General features: G+C 51.2%; 1 protein-coding gene across 4 annotated transcripts in view; it reads left to right on the top strand.

The window, feature by feature from the left end:
* The window catches only part of LOC140395056 (protein S100-A1-like), a 119,383-nt gene that overhangs the window by 91,574 nt on the left and 11,034 nt on the right, over nt 1–16,775 (top strand). The window contains exon 1 of one of the 4 annotated variants that reach the window (XM_072482412.1): nt 668–778. The exons of 2 other annotated variants lie outside the window; for them this stretch is intronic. Coding sequence is in view for 1 of the 2 variants with exons in the window: in XM_072482410.1 (XP_072338511.1) it covers nt 15,043–15,152 (110 nt within the window). In the remaining variant the exon portion in view is untranslated. Of the gene's footprint in view, nt 1–667; nt 779–15,027; nt 15,153–16,775 lie in introns of those variants that run through there. One more of the 4 variants, XM_072482410.1, reaches the window with a different exon arrangement.

Raw genomic sequence — 16,775 nt, 5'->3', positions numbered from 1 at the left:
AACCGATAACAGCCTCACTTTCTGACTGGGATCTTGCGGTGTCAAATTGGCTGCCATTTTACAAACATGACAACAGTGACTACACTTCGAAAACTGTAAAGCATTAATTCCAGTGGTCATAAAAGGCGCTTTACATTTGCAAGTCTGTTTTTTTGCCCCTGGCTCTTTGGCAATCAGCCCCAACTTGTTCTATTTGGTTCTTGGCTGGATTTCAGCGAATCAGCTTCTCTCTGATTACCGTGGACTTGGGTGCATAATTTTTTTTTTAAAATAAATAAATTTAGAGTACCCAATTCATTTTTTTTCCAATTAAGGGGCAATTTAACGTGTCCAATCCACCTAGCCTGCACATCTTTGGGTTGTGGGGGCGAAACGCACGCAGACACGGGGAGAATGCGCAAACTCCACACGGACAGTGACCCAGAGCCGGGATCGAACCTGGGACCTCGGCGCCGTGAGGCTGCAGTGCTAACCCACTGCGCCACCGTGCTGCCCAATAGTAAAGCTCCACGATCTAGCATTCAATAAATAGAAGGGATGCAGCCTGGATCAACAAAGGTTTCCTGCTGTGGGGGCTCCGGGGAAATACTGCAAAGGTTTTGAGGGAGGGGAAGAAGGAGCAGGGGTAATAAAACCAGCACAGGACATTTCCCCAGCGGAACTGCTCACAACGATTCCTAAGGAGCTCCTGATGTCAGAACAAGTGATAAAAGTAGTTGTAGACCAGTACCACCTGCAAAATTCCAGACATTTTCCTGAAGAAAACAACGATCAAAAGGTAAGCTTTCCTTTGTGTTCCATTTAAACACAAGGTCAGCAATTAAACTACACCCCCCCCACCCCGCCCACACCCCCCCCCACTGGGACAATTAACAGAAATTATTCCAAGCCTCAAGCCTGCTGTCTAATTAAGGAAAATGTAAAAATAAAATGCTCCCCTCGCACAGGACTTTGCAACAACAGCCAATCCAACAATATTTTGGTTCTGAACCCCTGCTGAATTCCTTCGTTTCCATTGCCCGGGTTCAGATTTGTTATTCCTTAAACAGCTAAAGCTGACTGGAGCTCTCATGGTTTTCCATTTGTCTGTTTGTCACGTGGTCTCGTAGGAGGATGCACTACGATGTTAAACAGTGCAGGTCAGGCATGACCGCTAGGTCTGTTAACCTGTGCCAGGCGTGTAGACGCTGGCGTGCTCCCTGTCCACACCCAGAGGCATGAGGAAGGTTCGGGCATTTATCGAGCTGGGGTATGAGCCTCCTCTGCCCTCAGGTGGTCCGAGGTGTGGGCTACTGGAGCAAGCAAACCTTCTCCTGCCGGAGTGCGGACATTTTCCATTCTTTAAAAAACACACTTGGAAGTCTTTATTAACAATACTTACCTGTGTGCATATTTACAGTAGCTACGGACATGACTCCCTACACGGCTCTTTAATATTGCTACCTGTCTCTGGACTGGGCCTGGAGTCTCGGCCATGTGCCTTCCTCCATCATTGTGTGGCAGGTAGTCTACCCAGTTTCATGTTAACCCTGTAGCTCCCAGGTCCACCCATATTAATTATCACATTTCTGTTTGTGGGATCTTTTGGGATCTTGCTGTGTACAAATTGGTTGCCAGGTTTCCTACCCTACAGCGGTGACAACGGATTGAAAGTATTTCATTGGTTGTAAAGCAGATTGGGATGTGCTGAGAGTGTGTGAATGGCTCTCTCTAAATGCAAATTCTTTGAGCAGGATTCCACTCGCTGAACATGTAGCTGGCATATGCCCGATACCCGGACATAATGCACGGCGCCTTCATCCTACACACTCGACCGTGCCCGATGCGTTCAAGGCGCTCCCCCGGATGAGTGGTTGGCTCCTGGGCGACAGGGGTTATCCGCTGCAGTCATGTCTGATGATGCTTATCCGGAGGCCAACGCAGAGAACCACTATGACAAGGCCCATGCAGCGACCAGGGCGCCATTGAGCGGTGCATCAGTATGCTGAAGGTACGGTATAGGTGCCAGGACCGCTCTGGAGGGGCCTCCAATATAGCCCCAGGAGGTTCTCCCACATTGTGGTGGCCTGCTCCACAACAACGCACAGCAGAGGGGCAACATGCTGGAGAAGGAGGATGAACTCCAGGTTGAAAGTTCGATGAAGAGGAGGAGGGCCAGGATGGGCAGGATAAGGGATCTGGGCGGTCACAGGAGGCCGCACAACGTGTGCACCAGAGCCTCCGCCCATGGGACAACGTGATCGCCTCCAGGATCACCAACTAGGGGGTCTGGCCATTGGCAGCTCGAACATCCTGTCCCACCCCCACACATCACCCGCACCTGTACCCCCTCCGTGCTTCCCATCGAATCCCTGGGGTGGCGGGGGTGGGGACGGGGCAGTGGGAGGGGGGCATCAGGATCGTGTGTGGTGATAGGTCACCCTCTGGGTAGGACCTATCACATGGCGCCCCCACATAACTGCTCCCGTCTCCTGCCGCCTCCGTGGGTGACCCCGGGGATGGCTTCCAACTGCCCTGACCCATGTCCATCTCCAATACCCACATCGCCGGCCTCCCACATGCAGCTCCCCTCCACCCCTAACCCCCTCCCAACACACCCTCTGCTCCCAGTCCAGCCCTCCCACCTTTCAGAGGACCGAGGCAGTTCAGAACATCAATGCTCAGGCGATTATTGTGGTGCAGACAAGTATTGTGCCCTAGTCCCTATCGCTGTCCTATGTGCTTCATCTGCGCCAACGTGACTGGTATTTAACTTTCTAATCTTACCTGCCCTAATGATCCATCCAGTGGGTGCCCCAGGCGGTGCCTCAGAAGTGGAGGAGCTTGCTGCGAATCTCATCCTGCGACCTGGGTCCCCGTTGGTGGCCGTCGTCTTGAGCAACCAGGTGTCGTGGGTACCACCCTGATCTGCTCTTTGCCCATTGGATGCAGCAGGGACAGGTGGGGGGGGGGGGGGGGGGGGGGGGAGTTCAGAGGTGCTGCGGCGTTCCGGCACCTCCCCTGTGGGAGTCATTGGCACAGGCCCACCAGCCCTTCCTCCCTTGGGGTGCCTGATGGCCCCCCTGGCTACTCCTTGGGGGGGGGGGAATGGCCGGAGAGAGCTCCAGCTGCTCCCCCGCCACCTGGCACTGCAGTCCTGGAGGCTTGCTCTCATCTCGGCAAGGGTCCTACGGCCATGGAGCGCAGGGACTTTCCCACCTCCCTCTGGGAGTCTGTCATGGTCACCCAGTGACTGGCTCAGGCCAGCCAACGCCAGGTCAATGCCCGCAGCCATGACCTGGTGTGACTGGGCCAAGCTCTGGAGCACTGCTGCAAAGTCCATGCTGCCCTGATACATGACAGCCTGTGACATGGATGCCTTGTCCTGTGCCTCTGCCACCGCCCACGCAGATTGTCCCCGACCTGGGACATCTTAATAATAATAATCTTTATTGGTGTCACAAGTCGGCTTACATTAACACTGCAATGAAGTTACTGTGAAAGGCCTCTCGTCACCATATTCCAGCGCTTGTTCGGGTACACAGAGGGAGAATTCAGAATGTCCAAATTACCTAACAGCACGTCTTTCGGGACTTGTGGGAGGAAACCGGAGCACCCGGAGGAAACCCACGCAGATATGGGGAAAACGCGCAGACTCCGCACGGACAGTGACCCAAGCCGGGAATCGAACCTGGGACCCAGGATATGTTACGCAACAATGCTAACCACTGTGCTACCATGCTTGATCCTTCGTACCCAAGTCCTCCACCGCGGACACCATCTGTGAGGTATTGGCCTGGGTGGCACGCATTGTCGGCAACACCTCCTGCTCCTGCAGATGGTCGGGCTCCTCCAACTCTATCTGCAGGCGCTGGATGGTTGCTGACACCCCCTCATGTAGTCCCTGTCTCTGCATCTCCAACATGGATGGTTCCGCTTTTTGCAGAAGCTCGAGACCCATCTGGACGGCAGCTGGTCCCTGAGGTTGGGTTGCCCTCCGACTGTCCGCACCCACGATGGTCCCTACCTCCATCTGATCAACGCAGCACGTGCCCAGCCAAGGTGCATGTCTCTGGGATGGTGTTGGTGGTAGCAGTGATGAAAGGTCGGCGTCATTCCTGGACATGTGCTCTGGGGTGTCACGGTGTTGCAGCAGGGGGTGCAGGTCCCCAGTAGGTCCCGCCTCATCACCAGGTGAGACATTGGGTTGCAGCCAGGGGCGGAGGACCCCAGATGGACCCACCTCATTGGCAGGTGATCCTGCGAGACTAAAGACAAGACACATGGTTAGATTGCGGGTGGCGATGCTGGGGGGCGGGGGGGGGGAATGACTCACATGCCATAGGGACATCGCAATGCATTCGGGGGTGACTTCTGATGGGTGTGGGGACGGGGGTGCTGCCAGGGGAACGGTAGTGGGGATGATTCATCCTGGCTGCCTAGAGGAGGTCGTGCAACATCTTCCTGCACTGCGGCCTGGTCCTGGTTGTGGGGCCCATGGTGCTCAAGGCCTCTGCCACCTGCGCCTAGGCCCAGTTGACGTCAGCGGGTTGCAGTCTCCTTCCCACCCTGGGGAACAGGGTGTCTTGCCTCTCCTCCACGGCATCCAGCAGTGCCCCCAGCACTGCATGTGTGAATCCCGGGGCCGCTCTTCCGGGTGCCATCTTCTTGGCTGGAATGAGAGTGCGTGGGGAGTGGAGTGAGGCTGCAGTTTGTCAGATTCTCGAGGGCCAATCCCAACCCCGGCAAGTCACACGCCGACATGTGTTGGAATTGCACTAGTTCCACGTGGCGCTGTGCTGGCCCCATTAGCATGTCCTGAATTTCTCTGGGACCGGCGCCACTTTCGGTGGCGTAGGACACCTGCGATTCAGTCCTGGTGACAGCACTGAGGGCTGGATTCTCTGATTGCCGACACCGAAATCGCGATTGGCTGGAGAATCCATTTTTACGCCAAAATCGGGGTCGGTGCCGTTTTGCGGACGCTCTGTCCCCTCAAAAACAGCATAATCGCTGAATACGCCGCACGCCCTTGGAACGGCCTCAGGGCGTAACCCGAGGGCATAACTCGAGGCGCCCCCCGCCGGATGCTCCAGCCCCATTGGGCCGACTTCCCGATATCTGCAGGTAAAGCCGCGCGCGGGCTGAACATTGTGCGAGGGCACTGTCGACTTTTTGGTCATAGGACTAGACACATGCTCTGGCCATGGCCTCAAAATCGGAGAATCCAGCCCTTAGTCTGTTTTTTAATAAATTTAGAGTACCCAATTTATTTTTTCCTATTCAGCGTGACCAGTCCACCTACCCTGCACATCTTTGGGCTGTGGGGGCGAAACCCACGCAAACACGGGGAGAATGTGCAAACTCCACACGGACCGTGACCCAGAGCCGGGATCGAATTTGGGACCTCGGCGCCGTTAGGCAGCCGTGCTAACCACTGCATCACTGTGCTGCCCTCTTTGTCTTTATTAAACAGTCACTTTGAGGGCAGCACAGTGGCATATTTGTTAGCACTGCTGCCTTAGAGCCAGGACCCCTTGTTCGATTCTGGCCTTAGGTAAATGCCTGCGTGAAGTTTGCACATTCTCCCCGTGGCTGCGTGGGTTCCTTCCAGGTGCTCTCGTTTCCTCCCACAGTCCAAAGAAGTGCCAGTTAGGTATATTGGCGGGGTTAGGAACAAAGAATAAAGAACAAAGAACGATACAGGCCCTCCAAGCCTGTACTGGATTGATAACGAGCTGTGACTGGACCCACCCAGAACAATATCGATAACGGCAGCGACACAGAGAATTCATTCAGGGCAAACAGTTGCTTCATTTGCCTGATGCAAAAGTATTTGTTAAAACGAGATTACATCGGCCGTGCAGTTTGGGTTTCAAATTCTCAACATGTTATCGATAAAGGCTGGAAAATCCGGTGATAAACACGTCTTCAAACATAGGAAACTATACCGTTTTTCACAACCTCAGGATTTGAAGGGGCCATTCAGCCCCTTGTTAGGAAAATAAAGGTAGTTTTAAGGGATTTATATTTTTACTGGTAAACGTTGGAAGTAAGGTATAGTTTTAAGTGGGTTTAATTTAAGGTTTCTGTGCCTGACAGGGTAAAACCTAGTTAGATTCATGCTAGACAAAGGTGTTTTTCGGTGTGAGAGTTGAGTTCAATTCCAGCTGTGATTCTATTGTGCTCAGAGAGGGTTATGGCGTGAAGAATAAATAGAACTTGCAAGGATTTCTTAGCAACTGGAAACCCTTGTGAGGATAAAAAAAGCTTTTCAGTTTTAGTTTTAGCTGAATTTATTGGGAGTTGGAGATAGGTAGTAAGAGAGAAGGGACTTCTGGTTGCGGCGATGCATCGCTAAGCCGCACGTTTCGGCACCTCCCGTTTCAACGGACTTTTGGGCTCTTATCGGGAGCCCCAACGGGAACTTTTTTTGGCCAAATCCACTGTGAGGTGACAAAGGAAGCAGTCCCCCCGGGGGTGGATGGAAAGGAGTGGCAGTAGCGGCCAGATTACGGAGGATCCTTTGGAGCAGCGGCAGAGAAGAGAAGGGAGAAGAAGCAAGATGGCGGCCGAGGGAGCCCAGATGGTATGGGGCCCAGAACAGCAGGAGTTCCTCCGACAATGTGTGGAGGAGCTCAAGAAAGAGGTGCTGGCGCCGATGTTACTGGCAATCGAGGGACTAAAGGAAACATAAAAGGTCCAGGCGATGGAGCTCCGTGGAGTGAAGGCAAAGGCAGCCGAGAACGAAGATGAGATACAGGGCCTGGTGGTAAAAACGGAGATGCACGAGGCACTACACAAGAGGTGCATAGAAAGGCTGGAAGCCCTGGAGAACAGCTCGAGGAAGAAGAACTTACGGATTTTAGGTCTCCCCGAAGGAACAGAGGGAGCTGATGCTGGGGCGTATGTGAGTACAATGCTCCATACTCTAATGGGAGCTGAGGCCCCAACGGGCACCCTGGAAGTGGAGGGAGCGTACCGGGTCCTCGTGAGAAGACCAAAGGCAGGGGAAACACCAAGAGCAATGGTGGTGAAGTTCCATCGCTACAGGGACAGGGAGATGGTCCTGAGCTGGGCTAAGAAGACACGGAGTAGCAAATGGGAGAACGCGGTGATACGCGTGTATCAAGACTGGAGTGCGGAGGTGGCGAGAAGGAGGGCGAGTTTCAACCGCCAAGGCGGTGCTCCATAGGAAGAAAGTCAAATTTGGGATGCTGCAGCCGGCGAGACTGTGGGTCGCGCATCAGGGCAAACACCACTACTTCGAGACGGCGGAGGAGGCATGGACATTTATTCAGGATGAGAAATTGGACTAGACTTGCGAAATTGATGTCCGGAGGGAAGTAGCGAGGTGGTGGCACAGAAATGTAAAGTGGGGAGAGGGGAGGGCTACTGTATACGAATGTTGGACGGGGAATATTTCTCCCCCCGATGGGGGGGACACGAAGAAATGTGGGCGCCGGTGGAAAAGGGGACAGGGAAGGGGAAGGAGGGAACTGCGCCATTAGGGGCAAGGCCGAGAGGAAAGCGCGGGTATTTTCCCGTGCTATGGAAATTATAGCGGGAAAAGGGGCGCAGGAAGGAAGGGAGCCTCACACGCAGGGAGGCCAAAGAATGAACGGGGGAAGCCGAGGTCAGCCAGAGTTAGCTGACTTCCGGAAGCAATATGGGGGGAGTAATCAAGCTAGAGGGGGATCTAGCGGGGGGGGGGGGGGTTAACTGGGTTGCTGCTGCTGAGGGTAAGGGGGAGCTGATACGAGACGAGGTGGTCGGGACGGGAGGGCGCCGTCTGGGGGACAGACGGGTGCGTGAGACCCGGGTGAGGAGATGGCTTAAAAAAGGGGATGGCTAGTCGACGAGGGGGGGGGGGTAAACGGCCCCCCAATTCGGCTGATCACGTGGAATGTGAGAGGTTTAAATGGGCCGATTAAGAGGGCAAGGGTGTTTGCGCACTTAAAGAGACTGAAGGCGAACGTAGTTATGCTCCAGGAGACGCACCTGAAGTTGGCGGATCAGGTTAGACTAAGGAAAGGATGGGTGGGACAGGTATTCCACTCAGGGTTGGACGCGAAAACAGAGGGGTGGCAATACTGGTGGGGAAATGTGTATCGTTCGAAGCTAAGACCATAGTGGTGGATAGTGGGGGCAGATATGTGATGGCGAGTGGCAGATTGCAGGGCGAGGCGGTTGTGCTGGTGAACGTATATGCCCCGAACTGGGATGATGCGGGATTCATGAAGCGAATGCTGGGACGTATCCCGGACCTGGAAGTGGGAAACTTGTTAATGGGGGGGGGGACTTCAACACAGTGCTGGACCCAGGGCTGGACCGGTCCAGATCCAGGACCGGGAGAAGGCCGGCAGCGGCTAAGGTGCTTAAGGGATTTATGGAACAAATGGGGGGAGTAGATCCGTGGAGATTTGCCAGACCGATGGGTAAAGAGTTTTCCTTTTTCTCCCACGTCCATAAGGTATATTCCCGGATAGACTTTTTTGTTTTGGGACGGGCACTGATCCCGAAGGTGGCAGGAACGGAGTACTCGGCCATAGCCGTTTCAGACCACGCCCCGCATTGGGTGGATCTGGAACTGGGAGAGGAAAGGGAGCAGCGCCCACTCTGGCGATTGGACATTGGACTACTTGCGGACGAGGAGGTATGCGGAAGGGTGAGGGGATGTATCGAAAGATACCTGGAGGTCAATGACGATGGGGAGGTCCAGGTGGGGGTAGTATGGGAAGCGCTGAAGGCGGTGGTTAGAGGAGAGCTGATTTCCAACAGAGCCCACAAGGGGAAACAAGAGGGTAAAGAAAGAGAGAGATTAGTGGGGGAAATTTTGAGGGTGGTTAAGAAGTATGCGGAGGCCCCAGACGAAGGGCTATACAGGGAGAGACGAAGATTACAGACGGAGTTTGACCTGCTGACCACGGGAGAGGCAGAGACACAGTGGAGGAAGGCACAGGGGATACAGTATGAATATGGGGAAAAGGCGAGCCGGCTGCTGGCCCAACAACCTCGGAAGAGGGGGGCGGTGAGAGAGATCGGATGAGTTAGGGACGAAACGGGAAAGATGGAGCAGAGAGTAGGGAAAGTGAACGAGGTGTTCAAGACATTTTATGAGAGGTTGTACAAGTCCCAACCCCCGGAGGGGAAAGAAGGAATGATACACTTTTTGGACCAGCTAGAGTTCCCGAGGGTGGAGGGGCAGGAGGTGGCAGGTCTGGGGGCGCAGATTGAGGGGGATGAGGTGATCAAAGGAATAGGGAACATGCAAGCAGGGAAGGCCCCGGGACCAGACGGGTTCCCGGTGGAATTTTATAGGAAGTATATGGACCTGCTGGCCCCGCTCTTGGCGAGAACCTTTAATGAGGCTAAGGAAAGGGGGACATTACCCCCGACAATGTCGGAGGCGACGATATCGCTAATCCTGAAACGAGACAAAGACCCGCTGCAGTGCGGGTCATACAGGCCCATCTCCCTCCTAAACGTAGACGCCAAACTGCTGGCCAAAGTGATGGCGACAAGGATAGAGGATTGTGTCCCAGGGGTGGTACATGACGACCAGACAGGGTTTGTTAAGGGGAGACAATTGAATGCCAATGTACGAAGGTTGCTGGGGGTGATGATGATGCCCCCACCGGAGGGGGAGGCAGAGATAGTGGTGGCGATGGATACAGAGAAGGCATTCGATAGGGTGGAGTGGGACTATTTGTGGGAGGTGCTGAAGAGATTTGGGTTCGGGGAGGGATTCATCAGATGGGTTAGACTCTTGTACGTGGCCCCGGTGGCAAGCGTCGTTACAAACAGGCAAAGATCGGAATACTTTCGATTACATAGGGGTACAAGACAAGGGTGCCCCCTGTCCCCGTTACTGTTCGCGTTGGCAATTGAACCATTGGCCATAGCGCTGAGGGACTCTAAGAGGTGGAGGGGGGTGCTTAGAGGGGGAGAGGAACATCGAGTGTCACTATGTGCAGATGACTTACTGCTATATGTGGCGGACCCGGTAGAGGGGACGCCAGAGGTAATGCAGATACTCAGGGAGTTTGGAGAGTTCTCGGGATACAAATTAAATATGGGAAAGAGTGAGCTTTTTGTGATGCACCCCGGGGAACAGGGCAGGGGGATAGATGCTCTGCCGCTGAGGAGAGTGGCAAGGAACTTTCGATACCTGGGGATTCAGGTGGCCAGGAACTGGGGAACCCTACATAAACTTAACCTGACGCGACTGGTAGAGCAGATGGAGGAGGACTTTAAGAGGTGGGATATGGTGTCCCTGTCATTGGCGGGCAGAGTACAGGCGGTTAAAATGGTGGTCCTCCCGAGGTTTCTTTTCGTGTTTCAGTGCCTCCCCATCCTGATTACAAAGGCCTTTTTCAAAAAAATAGACAGGAGCATTATGAGCTTTGTGTGGGCGGGAAAGACCCCGAGGGTAAAGAGGGGGTTCCTGCAGCGCAGTAGGAACAGAGGGGGATTGGCACTTCCGAGTCTGAGTGACTACTATTGGGCCGCTAATGTGTCGATGGTCTGTAAGTGGATGAGGGAAGAAGAAGGTGCGGCGTGGAAAAAGTTGGAGATGGCATCCTGTAAGGGAACAAGTCTAAAAGCGCTGGTGATGTCGCCGCTGCCGTTCTCCCCGAAAAGGTACACCACAAACCCAGTGGTGGTGGTGACCTTGAAGATCTGGGGGCAGTGGAGACGATGCAGGGGAGTGATGGGTGCTTCGGTGTGGTCCCCGATAAGGAATAACCACAGGTTTGTCCCGGGGAGGATAGATGGGGGATTTCAATGTTGGCAGCGAGCAGGAATTAGGAAGCTGAAGGACCCGTTTGTAGACGGGACGTTTGCGAGTCTGGGAGCATTGGAAGAAAAATATAAGTTGCCACCAGGGAATGCTTTCCGATACATGCAAGTGAGGGCATTTACGAGGCAACAGGTGAGGGAATTTCCGCAGCTCCCGACGCAAGGGATCCAGGATAGTGATTTCGGGGGCATGGGTTGGAGAAGGTAAAGTGTCCGAAATATACAGGGAAATGAGAGACGAGGGGGAGGCGATGGTAGAGGAGCTGAAGGGAAAATGGGAAGAGGAGCTGAGGGAAGAGATCGAGGAGGGGCTGTGGGCAGATGCCCTAAGTAGGGTAAATTCTTCATCCTCGTGTGCCAGGCTTAGCCTGATTCAATTTAAGGTTCTACACAGAGCGCATATGACGGGAGCAAGACTGAGCAGGTTTTTTGGGGTGGAGGATAGATGTGGAAGGTGCTCAGGAAGCCCGGCGAACCACACTCACATGTTCTGGTCGTGTCCGACACTGCATGAGTTCTGGGAGGGTGTGGCAAGAGTGATTTCAAAGGTGGTGGGGGTCTGGGTCAAACCAGGCTGGGGGTTGGCTATATTTGGGGTTGCAGAAGAACTGGGAGTGCGGGAGGCGAAAGAGGCCGACGTCTTGGCCTTTGCGTCCCTAGTAGCCCGGCGAAGGAATCTACTTATGTGGAAGGAAGTGAAGCCCCCGGGTGTGGAGGCCTGGATAAACGACATGGCAGGGTTCATAAGACTGGAACGAATAAAATATGCGTTAAGAGGATCGGCTCAGGGGTTCACCAGGCGGTGGCAACCGTTCCTTGACTATCTCGCGGAACGATAATGGAAAAACAGAAAAGACAGCAGCAGCAACCCAGGGGGGGGGGGGGTGGAAGAATTATCCCGTGTTTTTGTTTTTTGCCAGTTGTTGATATTTGCTTTTTGGTTTATCTCTTTTTTCATTTGTTGTTAGTTTAATATATTATTTAAATAACGTTTAATGTATATTCCTTTATTAAGTTGTAAAAACGGAAAATTTCTGTTTGAAAAATTTCAATAAAATATATATTTTTTTAAAAAGAGAGAAGGCAGCACCCACAGCTCTGCTAGGAGCAGTTGGTTGTAGAAGGCTAAGGAGGGAACGTCTTTCTCAGCCTTGCTGGAAGAAAACCCATACTATGGAGTAATGGTTAAGAAAACAGATGCCGGAAACCTAAGGTTCAGCTAGTTAAGGAAACTAGAGAAATGAAGAGAAGTTTCCAAGAAGTCTGGAGTTAACGAAACAGGAGCAATTGGGAACCAGATTAGATTACTGTAAAGTCAAAGAGAGTTGAACTGGCATTGGATCGTGAGAGGACAGAAATATATCTGCAGTATCATAGAATTTACAGTGGCGAAGGAGGCCATTTGGCCCATCGAGTCTGCACCGGCCCTTGGAAAGAGCACCCTACTCAAGCCCGCACCCCCACCCTATCCCCCGTAACCCCACTTAACCTATTTGGACACGAAGGGCAATTTAGCACCCCAATCCACCTAACCTGCACATCTTTGGACTGTGGGAGGAAACCAGGGCACCCGGAGGAAACCCACGCAGACACATTAGTGCTAAGGTTTGAGAGAAATTACTCAATTTGGGAGACATTATTTGAAATAATTGTGGAAATCAGTCGCTGGACCTCGGAGTTTTTGTAAAAGCTTTTAAGGCAAAGGAAACCTGAAGGGACAGTGGTAAAACCTGATAGCGAAACCTTGATGGAAGTAGCGGAGGGAACGTATCATTTTTAAAGAAGATCTGAAGTGTGACTTTTGAAAGTGGAATTTGAACTCACTTCTGTGGAAGGCAGTATTCAGTGAGACAAGGTGGCTCAGAGTATAAGAATCATCTGAAGGAATTTTGAGGACAAATCCAGACACGCACATAGATTCAGAGAGGAGTCAACTGTATGCTTAAAAGGGACTTTGCCTGTTAATGCGGCCATTATAGCATAAGATGTACTTTGTAACCTGTGTTAATCTTAAAATCTATGTGTAATTGTTAAACGAAAGCGTGGGAGTAAAAGAGAATTGCATCATAATCCAATTTTTTCAAGTTTAATAAAATAAAGATTCTTGCTGCTAAAACTAATTAGCAGTCCTGTGACTCACGTTTTATTTTAAAAAAAATAAATTCATGTAATTTTGAGCCCGTGTTCCATTCTGGAATCTTCCCGTCCAATTATAACATCACCGGGGATCGTAACACCCTTGAATCCTTTGAACCATTCAATTAGCTGGTGATTGATCAGTAACGCCACCCACCTGCCTTGGTAACTCTTCATCCCTTTTAAGCTTCATTGGCAAATTCCTTTCTGTTTCAGGCAGTGTCCCTTTAAGGGGCCGCCCCTTTAATTTGTCCCTCAGTTTATTTGATTTATTTTAATTGGCTAAATGATTTGCCACAAAATAGGGTATTTCGTAATCCCCCTCACCCTTACGAAAATCAACTCAAACTCATCCCGTGTTAGTCAGTGTGGTGCTCAGGGTGTGAACACCGCTAATGGTTGAACAATGCAGATGAAATGTTTGCTTTTGGGACAACTCCAGGCTTTAAGAACATTGTATTTGCTCTGCCGAATCCCCAGGTGACCAGCGCAGGTGGAAATCCGTGACTCTGAGAGTAGAGCCAGCCCCCACCCCACCCTCACCTGGGAAACAGTGTCAGAGGATTTCCCCCCCCCTGCTCCATGGGGAAACAGTATGGAAGAAATCCCCTTGGCCCTTTGGGGAAAGAGTGCCTGAGTGACAATTCCCCAGGCACTTGCCTGAGTAAAGCTTCTCTCCTCGGGAGAGAAACACTTTGAGCAGAGGCTTTTAAAAATTCTTTCAGGAGCTGTGGCTGCCACTGGCTGTAGGCCCGCATTTATTGACCATCCCTAATTGCCCTTGAGAAGGTGGTGGGTCAGCTGCCTTCCTGAACCGCTGCCGCCCATGTGGTGCAGGAACACCCAGAGTGCTGTTAAGGTCTGAAGTGGGGATGTTCGCTGACGACTGCACAATGTTCAGCACCATTCACCACTCCTCAGGTACCGAAGCAGTCCGTGTCCAAATGCGGCAAGATCGGGACAACATTCAGGCTTGGGCTGCCAAGTCGCAAGTAGGCCGAAGGACAAGGGCAGCAGACACCACCACCACCTGGAGGCTCCCCTCCAAGTCACTAACCATCCTACCTTGGAAATATATCACCGTTCCTTCACTGTCGCCGGGTCAAAATGCTTGAACTCCAACCCCAACATGTTCCAATTTTTAAAAAAGGCTGGGACCAACAAATCCATTGAATGCTGGATAACGACGGTATACAGCATTAGATACAGGAGACAAAGGGAGGCTTCTGGCAGATATCGAGGGCTTAAAACAGCAGAAGCCCGAGAGGAGTATAGAATGTGCAAGAGGGAACCAAAAATTAGGAGAGCAAAAAGGAGATATGAAAGGATATTGGAGGTAAAATAAAGGGAAATCCTAAGTCGTTTTACAAATACGTTAGGATAAAAGGATAACTAGGGAAAGAGTGGAGCTCATTATGGACCAGTGTTAATTTGTGTGTAGAGCCAGAGGACATAGAAAGGGTTTGAAATTAATACTTGGTGTTGATGTTCACTAGTGAGTGGGGCAATGTGGGTATAGAAATCAGGGAGAAGGACTGTGATAAAATTAAAGATATTAACACAGATTTAGAGAGGAGTCAACTGTGTGCTTAAAAGGGACTTTGCCTGTTAATGCGGCCATTATATCATAAGATGTACTTTGTAACCGGTGTTAATCTTAAAATCTATGTGTAATTGTTAAACTAAAGCGGGGGAGTAAAAGAGAATTGCATCATAATCCAATTTTTGCAAGTTTAATAAAATAAAGATTATTGCTGCTAAAACTAATTAGCAGTCCTGTGACCCACGTTTTATTTTTTAAAAATAAATTCATGTAATTTTGAGCCCGTGTTCCATTCTGGAATCTTCCCGTCCAATTATAACATCACCGGGGATCGTAACACCCTTGAATCCTTTGAACCATTCAATTAGCTGGTGATTGATCAGTAACGCCACCCACCTGCCTTGGTAACTCTTCATCCCTTTTAAGCTTCATTGGCAAATTCCTTTCTGTTTCAGGCAGTGTCCCTTTGAACTCCAACCCCAACATGTTCCAATTTTAAAAAAAGGCTGGGACCAACAAATCCATTGAATGCTGGATAACGACGGTATACAGCATTAGATACAGGAGAAAAAGGGAGGCTTATGGCAGATATCGAGGGCTTAAAACAGCAGAAGCCCGAGAGGAGTATAGAATGTGCAAGAGGGAACCAAAAATTAGGGGAGCAAAAAGGAGACATGAAAGGATATTGGAGGTAAAATAAAGGAAAATCCTAAGTCGTTTTACAAATACGTTAGGATAAAAGGATAACTAGGAAAAGAGTGGAGCTCATTATGGACCAGTGTTAATTTGTGTGTAGAGCCAGAGGACATAGAAAGGGTTTGAAATTAATACTTGGTGTTGATGTTCACTAGTGAGTGGGGCAATGTGGGTATAGAAATCAGGGAGAAGGACTGTGATAAAATTAAAGATATTAGCATAGACAGAGAAGGGGGGGGGGAGGTATGGCACAGTGGTTAGCACTGCTGCCAGAGACGCTGAAGTCCCGGGTTCGATTCCGGCCCTGGGTCACTGCCTGTGTGGAGTTTGCACATTCTCCCCGTGTCTGCGTGGGTTTCACCCTCACAACCTAAAGATGTGCAGGTTAAGTAAATTGGTGGCACTACATTGCCCTTAATTGGAATAATTGGGCACTCTAAATCTATTTTTAAAAAGACAGAGAGGAGGTTCTGAGCGATCTTGCAGGCTTAAAAGTAGATAAATATCCAGAGCCAGCTGAAATGTATCCCAGGCTGGTGAGTGAGGCAAGGGAGGAAATAGCAGGGCCGCTGGCAATAATTTTCAATTCCTCTCTGGCCACAGGAGAGGTGCCAGAGGTCTGGAGGATCGCCAATGTGGGACCATTATTCAAGAAGGGAGGAAGGGATGAACCAGGAACCTGCAGGTCAGTCAGTCTAACCTCTGTGGTGGAAAAACTATTGGAAGCAACTCTGAAAGACAGAGTTAATCTGCATTTGGAGAGGCAGCATCAATCAAGACAGACAGCATGGTTTTGCTAAGGGAAGGCCATGTCTAACCAAATTGAATTTTTCGAAGAGGTGACCAGGTGTGTCGATGAGGGCAATGCATTTGACGTAGTCTACTTGGACTTCAGCAAGGCTTTTGATAAGGTCTCACATGGGAGACCGATTGAAAAGTAAGAGGTCATGGGATTCAAGGAAATTTGGCAAATTAGATCCAGAATCAGCTGAGTGGCAGGAAGCAGAGGGTGATGGTCGTGGGTATCTGTGTAACTTTGGACAATCAGAGAGAGGTGTAGGGGACTAGGGGGTGGCTGTGTGACTGTTGGACAATCAGAGAGAGGTGTAGGGACTATGGGGTATCTGAATGACTGTTGGACAATCAGAGAGAGGTGTAGGGACTATGGGGTATCTGTGTGACTGTTGGACAATCAGAGAGAGGTGTAGGGGACTAGGGGGTATCTGTGTGACTGGTGGACAATCAGAGAGAGGTGTAGGGACTATGGGGTATCTGTGTGACTGTTGGACAATCAGAGAGAGACGTATAGGGGACTATGGGGTATCTGTGGGACTGTTGGACAATCAGAGAGAGGTGTAGGGACTAGGGGGTATCTGTGTGACTGTTGGACAATCAGAGAGAGGTGTAGGGGACTAGGGGGTATCTGTGTGACTGGTGGACAATCAGAGAGAGGTGTAGGGGACTAGGGGGTATCTGTGTGACTGTTGGACAATCAGAGAGAGGTGTAAGGACTATGGGGTAGCTGTGTGACTGTTGGACAATCAGAGAGAGGTGTAGGGACTAGGGGGTGGCTGTGTGACTGTTGGACAATGAGAGAGAGGTGTAGGGGACTGGGCGG

The sequence above is a fragment of the Scyliorhinus torazame genome, chromosome 18 (genome assembly GCF_047496885.1).
Source record: "Scyliorhinus torazame isolate Kashiwa2021f chromosome 18, sScyTor2.1, whole genome shotgun sequence".
Classification (NCBI taxonomy): domain Eukaryota; kingdom Metazoa; phylum Chordata; class Chondrichthyes; order Carcharhiniformes; family Scyliorhinidae; genus Scyliorhinus; species Scyliorhinus torazame.
The sequence above is the reverse complement of the archived record's forward strand: the minus strand, read 5'-3'. Positions and strand labels throughout refer to the sequence as shown.